Source organism: Urocitellus parryii, chromosome 1, assembly GCF_045843805.1.
Source record: "Urocitellus parryii isolate mUroPar1 chromosome 1, mUroPar1.hap1, whole genome shotgun sequence".
Lineage (NCBI taxonomy): Eukaryota > Metazoa > Chordata > Mammalia > Rodentia > Sciuridae > Urocitellus > Urocitellus parryii.
Genome location: NC_135531.1, coordinates 13014519 through 13027167, shown reverse-complemented (window position 1 = coordinate 13027167; position 12649 = coordinate 13014519). Strand labels below are relative to the sequence as shown.

The following is a 12649-nucleotide window of genomic DNA, read 5'->3' as shown; positions in this document are numbered from 1 at the left end:
GGGTAAGGGGTACTAGGGACTGAACCCAAGGGCACTTTACCACCGAGCCACATCCCTAGTCATTTTTATTCTTGATACAGGGTTTCATTTTTAGAGGTTCTCACTAAAATTAATTTATTTTTATGTGGTGCTGAGAATCAAACTCAGTGCTTCACACATGCTAGGCTGAGCCACAACTCCAGCCCCTTGAGGTCTTGATTAGTAAAAATATCCTACTTTTAAATAGCTTTCATCTGGGGCTGTAGCCTAGTGGTGGAGTGCTTGCTGAAGACCCTGGGTTCACTCCCCAGCACGGTGGAGGGGGCGGGGGGATCCTTGATTGACATCTTGATTTAGAGTTCTAAAAAATCATTTTCCCTCCAAATTTTTGCTCTGTGTCTTCTTGTTTTCCATGCTGTTCAGAAACCTAAAGGTGTTCCACCATTTTTCAATGGTGTGCCCTAATGGGTCTTCCATCTTCTGCGCTACCATCACATGGTGGCCCTTTCTGTCTGGAGACTCGTGTCTTTCAGCTCTGAGAGGTTCACTCTTTCCTCTTTCTGGAATTCCCGGAATATTGGACCTTTATGTTATTGTAATCTACTCTCCTGTACTTCTCACATCTTTACCTCTAAGTGGTAAACTTCCCTAACTTCATCTTACTGTTGGTAATGGCTTTTCATTTCTGCCTTCTTAATCCCCAGTTCTTTTTGGTCCTTTAAGTTTAACATTTCCATTCTGTTTTTTGTTTCATGGATGCAGTTCTCCACCTTTCTGAGAATGTCAACATGGAAAGATTTTCTTTCTTCCTCTATGTGGTTCTCTCCTCACCCCCACCCCCACCCCTACAGCCCTCTCTTTTCTTTTGTTGGTTTTGACCTCCTCGGGAGCCCTTGGTTGTCTGCTGTGTACGTGGAGCATTTATAAAGCTCTAAGAAGCTGTGGATGCTGTGTGAGATTTATCACCCACATGGGTCTCTCTCTGATGGCTGGTCCAGTGGGGCTACTTTTTTGGAGCCTTGAATTTCCAGGACCTTTAGGTCTTCCTTCTTGGTCTAATTAGATTCCTTGGAAACTACTCTGGGTCTCTTGTTTGTAAAACTCAACTGGTTTCCTGTGTCCTGGGAGCCAAGTAAAAGAAGGCAAGGATATTTAATATGTCCCCTTTCCCTTAGTCCCTGTTCTGCCTTCGATCATGCCGGAAACCTTGTGTTTTATCTTATCCAGCAGTAAATCTCCTGTGTCCTGCCGAGTTTGGGAGGCACAGTCAATAGCCATGCAAGGGGAACTGTGCCTGAATTGCTGACCACTAGATTTTCATGGGCCAGCGCCTTTACCTCTACTTCCTCATCTGTGGGGAGGGGAAGTAGAGAGAGAACTCTGCCTTTCCCCATCAGCTTAGGATTCCATTCTCTTGAACCTGTTTAAATCTGTTTTCCACTTGCCCATCTTCTTTCCAAAATTCCAGATTTTTGGCTATTGTCTCTTCCCTTACTCTCTCAACTAGACGTTGCAAAGTTTATAGACAGATAGTTGTTTTATTTTTTTTTTTAATATTTACTTTTTAGTTTTCAGTGAACACAACATCTTTGTTTATATGTGGTGCTGAGGATCGAACCCGGGCCGCACGCATGCCAGGCGAGCACGCTACCTTTTGAGCCACATCCCCAGCCCAGATAGTTGTTTTAAATATTAGCATTTCCTTTATTATTATGTGTGCTCATTCAGCATGGTTCTGTCCATGCCCAAATGCTTTCAGGTGACTTTCCCCTATTTTGTTAAGGCTATAAAAATGAGTGGACATGTCCACCCAGAACTGAGCTGTGCCCTGGCTAAGCCTCCACAAGAGCACGCTGGTCTTCACTGGTGGTTAGTGGATGCGCCACATCCACATCTGTTCCACCACAGGGTCCCTTTGGGGTTAGCAGGGGGATGAGCACCTCCTCTGGCAGGGAGCAAGGCCAGGCCATGCCTGTTGTGGTGGCCACCTGATGGGGTAGTTCCACCGTCTTCCAGACCTCCTCAGGGATCAGGGCACACCAGATTCTGTTATTTCACCCATTTATGCCTTTCCTCATAACCCTGCTCAACATTATTTCCCCTCAGCTCTGTTTTGTGATGTTCTGGACTCCCAATGTCTCCGAGAAAATTTTGATAGACATCATAGGCGTGGACTTTGCCTTCGCAGAACTCTGCGTCGTTCCTCTGCGCATCTTCTCCTTCTTCCCAGTGCCAGGTAAGGAACAGAGAATGAATGAGCATTCCCATGGGCCCCCACACCCAGTGAGATCTTTCTTTGGAAATGTAAAATTTCACAGTGGATTAAAAAGATGCAAAGATATTAGCCAGGAGGTAGAGAATTCAAGAAATGAATCCAATAGGCATAGTATATTTTTTTAAGTTGCAAAGAAAATAAGAAAGCAGACCAAAAAGGGTAGCATGTGGAATTTTGGGCCAACAAGAGAACTGCCATCTGTCTTGATTGTGGTGGTGGTTACTTATGTTAATTCATGAATTACAACTCTTAGAATTTTACATACACACACACACAAAAAAAAAATACCAATTTTACAGTATGATAGCTTAAAAAGTAAAAAATTGGGGGGTTGGGACACCAGGGATTGAACTCAGGGACACTTGACCACTGAGCCACATCCCCAGCCCTATTTTGTATTTAACTTAGAGACAGGGTCTCACTCAGTTGCCTGGCGCCTCACTTTTGCTGAGGCTGGCTTGAACTCGTGATCTTCCTGCCTCAGTTTCCCAAGCCACTGGGATTAAAGGTGTGCACCACCATGCCTGAGTAAAAAGTAAAAAAATTTTAAACAGGAAAATAGAGTGAGATTACTGCTAAAATTTGGAGCTATACAAATAAAGAGAAGTATTCTTAGAGAATAGATTCCAGGGGCAAGTTGAGGCCAGATTGCATATGGTCAGGACATGCCCATAGTGAAAACATAAGCCAGTTTGAAAATGACCAAGTTGATTTAGTAACGGTAGGTATATTATACAAAATGAGGTAGTTCTACATAAAATGAGAATAATAGGTTATAGAATGGTTGGTTAGTATGTGACCATTGCTATGACAAATGTACAGCACATATATAACTATATTCTAATTTCTGTCTGAGTGCTTGCATATCTATATTGTATTTCTAGAAGTAATTTACCCAGTCAGTAACTGGTTGCATGTGGGAAGCAGGACAAGTCATATGTAGGAGGAAGATCTCCTACTGTTTCCTTTTGTACCTTTTAAATCCTGTAGTATGTGTATATTAGTCAAAACTAAATTTCCAGGGCTGGAGGTGTAGCTCAGTGGTAGAGTATGTGCTTAGCATGAACAAGATCTTGGTTTCATTCCCAGAAATAAAAAAGAAAAATTAACTACCAAAAAATTCCACCTAAATGAGGAAACCCAGATTCTACAAGGCTATGTTAAACTAAGATCTGAGTTATGGGGTTAGTCCAGAACATCTAGCAGTCTTTTGTGGTTCCCAAGTTAGGCAACAGGTAGCTCTCACTCTTAGGTGCCAAGTCTTCTCAGAGGTCCAGCCTTGGGTCACTTTTAGGGTTGTGGCTGGAATGAAGGAAATGACACAGACCACCACAGTGGGATGGTGTCTGGTCTTTGTTGGGTTGACACTGGCTAAGTCAAGTTTGGAAGGTGATGTCACTCGGGGGAGGCTGCACTTGAAGTTCATTGCCCACACTTGTGACCTGAGGAGGGGCCAAGGAGTCTGGAAGCTCCAGCTGGATGTGCGAGTCACCTTTAATCTCTTCTTGACTCCACTTCCTTTCTGTCAGAAGACCTTCCAGATAGCTGTCAGGCCTCTATCTCTGCTCGTGACAATCTTGGGTTTGCACCACCAGATTAGCCTCTGACCCTTACCCTCTCCCTTGGCCAAATTTAAGTGGGTCTGTGCCTGAAAAAGGAAATGAGTCTCATTGATATAACACTTCCACCACTTGGGAAGGCAAGACACAGTTTGAGACCAAGACAACAGCAGGGACAGGGGTGTAGCTCAGTGGTAGAGGGCTTGCCTAGCCCTGGGTTCAATCCCCCACTCCTTGAGGGCTTGGTGGGAGAAGGGTTAGGGGACGGTGCAGCAGGCTCTGCTTTCCAGACAGACCAATTCTGGAAGCTAATGTTACACAGCAGCAAGCACGTCCTCCTCCAAGAGCCTTTGCTGGAGTTGCCTGCCTGGGGCTGAGGGTCCCCTCCTTTCCAGGCCCTGGCCCTATACTCCCTCAAGCCCCTTCCAGTTCCAGATAGAATCTGGACATTCAGGGCAGTTCTCCCTGGCAAGGGGAAGCGTCTGTGCCCAACATAGCAATGCCGTTCAGTTATCCATGTGCTGGCCTCCTGCACCCTCCTCCACACTCAGGCTGGCAGCCCTGCCTCCTGCAATCTGGGTGGGGAGAGAGGTGCAGGGAATTTGTGCATAGTCATTGTGAAATAGCAACAGATGGAACTTGTGGCTGCACCATGATGGGGAGGAGACAGGGTAATGCCTACGGTTGGAGTGGACAGGGCTGGCTCTAGGGACATAATGGCAAGTGGGAGCAACAACAGTTCCCCACTCTCTCATCCCCTCACCTCTCTGGTGATGGGATACAGCTCTGGGGCCAACAAGAGCTCACCCAGCATAAAAGTTGCTTTTTGTGGGGGAGGGTGGTTGCCTTCTAGAAGTGGATGGTCAGGACTAGGGTAAGGCTGGGAAGACTGTATCACAGGTGGTGCACAGGTGTAGCCTCTCTAGGCTACCACCTTTCCTGGATGATTACTGTGGAGCAAGGAACCCGCCTACATCCAGCCACCTGAGGTGGGAAGCCTGGGTGGGAACAGGGACTGAGCCCAGCCTGACTCAGAAGCAGCAGGAAGGCCAGGCCACAGCAGCAAGGCCGGAGTCCCAGGCAGTCTCTGGGCCAGAGGTGACGAGAGAGAAGCAGGGCTGATGGAAGACACAGCTGACAAACCCTTTGCTCTCTCCACAGTCACTGTGAGGGCCCATCTCACAGGGTGGCTGATGACACTGAAGAAAACCTTTGTCCTGGCGCCTAGCTCCGTCCTGCGGATCATCGTCCTCATCACCAGCCTCGTGGTCCTGCCCTACTTAGGGTATGGTATTAGGAATTTGCTTGTATTAGGCCTTCTGCTGCTTAAGTACTCTGTCCAGAGCCTTATGCTCTGGACTTTCAGGTGAACCCCCTGAGCATATTGGAGTCAGACCTTTAGCAGGGAGTTCTGCCTGGCAGCAGGTGGAGGCTCTTGAGATCCGTGCCAGCTGCAGGATCACAAATGAAAGAGACTTGGGCGGGGCTGCAGAGCTGAGCCGAGGCTGGGAGGATCCTGCCCTGTTGGTCCCCAAAGGAAGACAGCTCAGCCCTGGGTTCCAGGTCCCTCCTCCCAGCATGGGTGATTGTTAGGGGGCGACCCTTTCTGAACCCAGTTAATCAAGAGTGAGGTTCACAGGGCTGGGACTGTAACTCCGTGGTAGAGCGCTTGTCTAACACGTGTGAGACACTGGGCTCAATCCTCAGCACCACATAAAAATAATAAAGTAAAGGTGTTGTGTCCATAAAAAAATTTTTAAAAAGGAATGTGTTTCGCTTGCCCCTCTCTAGGCTACACCTTTCCTGTGTTTCAGTAACATCAGTTGGGTTTTGGCATAAACTCTGTGTTGTGGCTCAATTTGGCTTTAACAGACAAACCACCTTTGTGTTCTCATCTCCAGGGTACATGGAGCTACCCTGGGTGTGGGCTCCCTCCTAGCAGGGTTCGTGGGAGAATCCACCATGGTTGCCATTGCAGCGTGCTACGTCTATCGGAAACAGGTGAGAGACACTGGCTCCAGAACTGCAAAGCCCCCTCCCAGGTGTTCTGAGTCTGTGCCACACATGTGCAGGGACAGCCATGATAGGCACTTTAGCTTTATCCTGACCTTCCAGGGTCTGTACCCTCACAGCCAGTGTCACTTCACCTTGGTCAGCTTTTAGTAACGGCAGGGAAGCCTTTCTTCTATAATAGTTTCTTCCTTATATCCCACGGTGTTTCAAAAGACAGTCATACCTCTCAGGATGGATGTGTTCAGTCCTACATCCTGCTGTTAACCTCTGGAGACCTAAAAAAATTTAGAAACTAAATAACAGTTTTGACCTTAAAAAATCCTAAAAAAGGTGACTCTGGGCTGGGGATATAGCTCAGTTGGAAGCATACTTGCCTCCCATGCACAAGGCCCTGGGTTCAATCCCCAGCACCACAAAAAAAAAAAAAAAAAGTGACTCTTCTTGCAACCTGATTCCTCCCCTAAGTCGTTGTAAGCCCAGACTGGATCACTAAGGTGTGGCTAATTTAGAAAATGTGGGGTGATTAGGCCATTCTCTCTCCCTTGCCTCCACAGAGCCTTTCCCCTCTTCAGCCCTCCTCCAGGAAGCCTTTCCTGACTGTGCTAGACCTCACCCCACCCCACCTCAGCACTCTCTCACACTGTCACATGTTCTACCTGCTGGCACACAGCTGGTCTACCTTGCAGGCAGGGTCACCACGCCCTGTGAGGGGTATTTCTTTTCTGTCTCAGGTAATAAGCAAGACTCAAAGCTATCCCAGAGAGGACCCAGTGATGACAGAACAGGGAGGAGTGTTCTAGAACATGAGATTCAAAGCTTCAGGCTTTAGGGAGGAGGCTAATAGTTTGCACATGGCCATATGGGTAGTGGGGAGCAATGGTGACAGAACTGCAAAGAACAGCCTCCACTCCAAAGGGCTGCAGGGAGGTGAGAAATGGTCCCTCTAAGTGCCTAGCACAGTGACAGGCACACTGCAGGTGAGAGGAGTGTGCTGAACAAGATGCAGCCTGATGAGCTCACCCCCCAACCACAGGCGAGACCCAAGTCTGCAGCGAGAGGTCCTGGCAGCCTCTCCCTGCTCATGGTTCTATTGCCGGGTGCCCTGTCCACAGCCCCACACTAACGAGTCTTCTTTGGTTTAGAAAAAGAAGATGGAGAACGAGTCAGCCACTGAGGGGGAAGACTCTGCCATGACTGACATGCCTCCAACAGAGGAGGTGACGGACATCGTAGAAATGAGAGAGGAGAATGACTAAGGCACAGGACTCCACGGGCACTGCAGGGACAGTTGGGATGGCACTTCAGCATCATCTCTTTCCCATGTGTTTTTTTTTTTGTTTTTTGTTTTGTTTTTGGTAATGAAAGAGGCCTTGATTTAAAGGTTTCATGTCAATTCTCTAGCATACTGGGTATGCTCACACTCATGTGGGGACCTAAAGAAAGGTCTTTCCTTCCGCTTTGTAAACAGACAAAACCGTTGACTTTGTGCCCCTGCTTCATGAAAACCCAAAAGACATAGCTGCCTCGTAGTCAAAAGTCTCTACTCCTCCCTCGGACAATCTTTACTTTGAACCAAAGGACTGCGGCTGTGCCATCGCCTCTCGGGCCACCACTGCCCAGCTGGCCACAGACTCTTTCCTGTCCCATTTTGTCTCTCTTAAGAATCAACAGGTTAAAGTTTGGCCTCCTTTGACTTGCTTCCCAGTAACATGGCTGTACACAGAGATGTCACCTGGTGGCCAGTTTCTTCTCCCTTCCACCATGGAGTCATGAACTGCCTACCAAACATATGCAGAAGGTGAGCGACAAGCTGCAGCCCAGAGTCGCCATGCACACTGAGGAACAGATTTGTGACCACACTGGGCCGATGTATGGAAATATTCTGTAGAAATGTTTGCAATGCCATCAGAGTAGCAAATTGACGTGGTCAATGGCATCTCACTTTTCGTTTTCCTAGATCAGAGCGAGCTGTCATACCCCACCGTGTGTACACACGAGCCACCTTTTCACAGCTGACACAAAAGCGCATCTCCCAGCATCAGCATCCCTCCGCATGACTTTCCCTGAGGCTTTTCACCCCTTTCCTGAAGATGGCACTAGAGCGAGTTAAAAGGAGCCTTCTCACCTTCCATTTAGTTTTTACAATGAACTGAAGCTTTAAGTCATAATCTAGCATTCTAATGCCAGGTTGCTGTCTCATAACTTTTAAAGTAGGTTTATTACCTGGTTCTGCCGTTCCTAGTCATGACTCTGCGGTACAGGTAATTCCAAGTGTACTACGGTACTTCCCTCTCACATACACCATAAAGCAAGACATTTTATAAACAATTATCAAAGTCACTATGTGATATTCCCTGAAATAATGCATTGGAAATCCATTTAGTGCAGTATATTTTTCTAAGTTTTGGAGAGCGGGTTTTTTCCTTTAAAAAAATTATGGACACAGTTCTCTAAATTCTTGTTTTAGTCAAAATAACTAGACTGAAAGAACCTAAACAAAATATTTTAAAGATATAAATATATGCTGTATATGTTATGTAATTTATTTTAGGCTATAATACATTTCCTATTTTCGCATTTTCAATAAAATGTCTCTAATACGATGCAGTGATTGCGTGTTCCACATACCTGTAGTTGAATGGTATTGTATCACTGACCATTGTATTTTATTTGCAGCAGTTTTTACAAAATCCCTTGTTTGCATATGAATGTAAGGGTCCATAAATGACCAGAGAACTATTCTGGGTCACGGGTAACCCAGAAATAAATTGTTGTGTGGACAACTGTGGGAATGCGAGTGTGAGCTGGAAGGGCAAAAGAGGCAAAGGAGAAGGCGGTCCTGTTGTGTTTATTGTTTTCAGTGCTGTGTACCCATACTGTTCCTCAGAGAAAAAAGGCTGTAAGGGCATAAAGGTGGCTGTGAACCTCACAGGGCTGCATTCCCGCTTTGGGGCACCTGGTGCCCCTCAGATGTGCCCCGCACAGGGACAAGTCCTTACATGCTTCCTCAGAGCGGCTTTTCCTCCATTTATATGTATGAGTGCTGAACATTCAGATGCGTAGCTGCTTTGGGGGTGGTTTCAGGGGCAGATCTGAAAAGATGAAAAAAAAAATCTAATTGTATTGGCTTTTAAAAAGTACATGACTAGAAAATTAAACAGCAGTATTTTTTAACATGTGTGACTATTTCATGCTTCTGGGGTTAAAAGCAAAATGAAAAAGCAAATCCTTTCTCATTCAATCCAGGGTAAATCAGCTAGCACAACTCCTTATTGTGCAATTAGGACATGCAATTTTAACTTCAGAGATACGTTTAGTGATAAAGATTAATGGGCCATCATGTTATTTTGGAGTTCCCAAGAATCTGAGAAGCAGTGCAGTCCCCCACCACAGCTCAGGAGCTGGGATTCTGTAGTGCTTCTTCATACATTTTCTTTACCTTGGCTGCTGCGACATGGCCAAAGTAACATCTGAACTCTCAAGGCAGAACCCTGAGGTGGCATGTTCTCCTGTTTGCACCAAGAATTTCATCATCCAGATAGGGAAAGGGGAGAGGGGACGCTTTCCCCACTCCACAGTCACAAGGGGCAACCCTTCAAGTCTGCTAACCCAAGCAATGTTCCAACATGTTAATTTTTGCACAGATCACTCAGCTGACAGATTTAGAAGACTGCTGTGCCTGTGAGAGTCACATGTCAAGGACTGTGGAAGGACCCATCTCAAACTACAAGGGCACAAAGCAGATTTTCATCTAAATGCTGAGAAATGAGTTTGCCCACTCAAAGCATAGCCTTAGGTGAGGATTTCCTGAACACACTGCATCTGTAAGACTTCAGAGAACTGAGCAAACAGAACTAGATGAGACTGCTCCAAGAAAGTCATGAAAAGATTGGACCTGCTGGCCACAGGCTCAGGGAGTGCTGAGATTTGCACATTGGCAGAAAACCCTCATCCATTGAGGAGTCTTCTTTGACACTCAAGGCCACTCGTTTATATTGTTGAGTAAAAGTCAGTCACCCTACTTGCTTCCTGCATTGGGCCTGTTTTGTGCCAAAGCTACTCCTGTGGTTTTGATTTGGGTTTTCAGCATTAACAGGTAGTTTTGCTCAGAAATGAGACACTTTCTATGAGAAAAGGTCCATCAGAGGAGGCTCAGTGAAATCTGGATGCAGCAGTTGCAGCACTTCCTTCTTCAAACAACCTTGGAGGTGCAGGGGACCAGACGCCCAGGAGGAAAGGCACCTGGGGCTCACTAGGGAGTGACGAAGCTGGGGTAGGTCTTCAGACTCCAAGGGTAGCTTCACTTGCAGCCCTTTCTGGATCTGGCAGGATTGGAACAGTTGTGACATATCCCAATAATGGGAAAAGTTATTCAATTTATCTTTAGAGGAGGAAGTGAGAAGAGTCAGCTGTTCCCACCCTGCTAATTATTCCGCTTGGGGATCTCTTCTTCTGAAGGGGTGGAGCATGGGAAGAACTTTTTTGTAATACTCCTTTCTAAAACTTTGTCAATGGCCCTTGACTCAATTCCCGCTCCCCCACTCAAACTAAAGTGGAGAATGACAATATGTGTTGCAAAGTAGAAAGTATATTGTTGCAATTCAATTGTTCCCTTAAGACATGCATGTCTCAAGGGGGATATCAATGCCCTGGGACTAATCCCCAACATGGCAAAAATAAATAAATCAATAGAAATCTAATTCAGTAAATCTGAATATACCAGCACCCAGAAAGAATATCATGTGCTGGTCTGTACCAACCAGCCATGGTTTCTGGCCCCTGGTTCTGCAGGTAAGCTGCTCGCTAAACTTAGCATGAAGTCCTCATCCATCAAACGAGTGCACAGTCCAGAAAAAAGGGGTCTCTTATATTCTAAGTTCTGGCCCACACCTTTCTTTGTAACTAAAGGTGCACTACAGTTGCACTGTAAGAAAGCTGTGGGGGCCTCAGTGTTGATGTGCACACTGCACATTCAGCCGGCAGCTCCTGCCTACATTCTCCACACCACCACCTTCACACGGCCCTCACACTTTATAAAAAGTATTTGAACAGTAGAAAAGCAAGTTTTTGCGCAATGTGTTTGGTAAACATCCGAGATACTCCTCTGTGTGGTTATTTTGAATCTCTATTTCTGTCATTTGAAGCAGCAAAACATCAGGTGACTCATCAGCTGATCTAACCACACATAAAACAGGATGTAGAGAAAACCTGAAGGAAAACATAAGAAAAGGCCCTGTTGCCTGCCCTTTCAGAGGCCAAACATCCAAAATTACTACATAATGTTCAGCATGAGAGAAACTACATTGTGCAATCAAAATAACCTAAATGTCACTCAGGAGTCAGAAAAGGTAACAAATTATATACTTTACTATCTGATTTCAAAAAGAGAAAATAATGAGATGAAGAGAACTTGCTTTAAGTTTAAACTTCCTTTTCTCTGCAAGGGAGGTTAAGGTCTGTGATCTATCTGTTGTAACTTTCTGCTAGGAAGAATGCCTACATCAAAAGAAAAAAATTATCTTCATCAGGTTCAAGTGGTTTCAGAAAAAGTATACCTGGTACCTTCAAAAATATTTAATCTTACTGATAATTTTTTTCTCTGCCTCCTTTGCAATCAATGAGGGTCTCAAAGACTTCATATATGCATACAAGTACTTTCATAGGTGGCTGTGGGCTATACACAAGGTCAGCAAGTGTTTTTTATATGGTATCCTTTTTAAGTTAAGCTATGTAATTTCAAGTGCACTTTACTAACAAGACTTGTTATCAGCTTCTATAATATGGACATTTAAACAAAAGCACACAAAAACTAGGAATCCTTTCTCTTCAGAAATATGAGGTTTCTATAGGTTAAAGAAAGGCAAAGATGAGAGCAGACCAGCTAAAAATGGTTGGACCATTAACTGTATAACTTCATGAAAATTCCGTGATATGGAGACTGGTCATTACTATAAGATTTAAAGACAGATGTTCCCAACTATGAGCCCTGGGCATGGTGGCTTTGGAGTTGGGTAGATTCCAGTTCCCTGAAGGTGAGGCCATAAACTGCAAGGCCCTACAGATTCAAAGAACCAGCTCTCAAAGTTCAAGTTCATACCATCCTCATCTCACAAAGCAGACACAAAGCAGACATCACCACCAATCACCCAGCACTCTACAGCATTGGCCACACCCCACAAAGCAGGCCCATTACCCCAGGGTTGTTATATCCTCAAGGCTTTTGGTAGCAAATACTTGTTTCTTGGATTCAATGATATATTTTGTCTTGATAGGGTAAATCTCTAAGGCTGGTATGACCAAAGAGCCAAATAGCTTCACAAAACTGGACAGAGTCAAACTCAAGATTCTGTCCAGTACCAAAAAGCCCATGTTCATACACTACAGGAGAGCTTCCAAGCTGAGGCCTCAGGCCCACAGCATGGCCTTCCATAGCACTTGCACCTCTCAGCCTTACTGGCCCATCCATCCATCCAAGGAGAGGCTTGAGCCACTACTGTAAGGCCTCTTCCTGGTCTAACATCTACATGTGATCTTGTTTCAGAACTCCATATGAGATCCAATAAGGAAAAAAGAAATTACCTCAGTCTTCATTTCAGATCTGAACATTAGCAGCAATCTATATTTTTCTTTTTCCTTTTAATAAAATTAAGTCCACAGGGAGTCATTCCTCTAACTAAGGTGGCTGTCAGCCATATCAAAACTATGGGTTTAATTTAAACTGTTGAAATCAATTGCATTAAAATTTTTGTATAGCCTTTGATTAAAACTGACTGCAGGTCAGTGTGACTATATGCTTCATTTAAACAAGCATTGTTTATATATT

At 45.2% G+C, this 12649-nt stretch overlaps 2 protein-coding genes across 3 annotated transcripts in view; one reads left to right on the top strand and one right to left on the bottom strand.

Annotated features, from left to right (window-relative positions):
- Positions 1 to 8245, top strand: part of Ankh (ANKH inorganic pyrophosphate transport regulator) — a 134111-nt gene extending 125866 nt beyond the window's left edge. The window contains exons 9-12 of the mRNA XM_026392381.2: positions 2086 to 2215; positions 4975 to 5098; positions 5715 to 5814; positions 6969 to 8245. Of these exons, the coding sequence (XP_026248166.1) occupies positions 2086 to 2215; positions 4975 to 5098; positions 5715 to 5814; positions 6969 to 7082 (468 nt within the window). The 3' untranslated portion in view covers positions 7083 to 8245. The remainder of the gene's footprint in view (positions 1 to 2085; positions 2216 to 4974; positions 5099 to 5714; positions 5815 to 6968) is intronic.
- Positions 8246 to 8658: 413 nt separating this feature from the next.
- Positions 8659 to 12649, bottom strand: part of Otulin (OTU deubiquitinase with linear linkage specificity) — a 45497-nt gene continuing 41506 nt past the window's right edge. For both annotated transcript variants that reach the window (XR_003301115.2, XM_026392384.2), the window contains exon 8: positions 8659 to 8918. Coding sequence is in view for 1 of the 2 variants with exons in the window: in XM_026392384.2 (XP_026248169.1) it covers positions 8907 to 8918 (12 nt within the window). In the remaining variant the exon portion in view is untranslated. The remainder of the gene's footprint in view (positions 8919 to 12649) is intronic.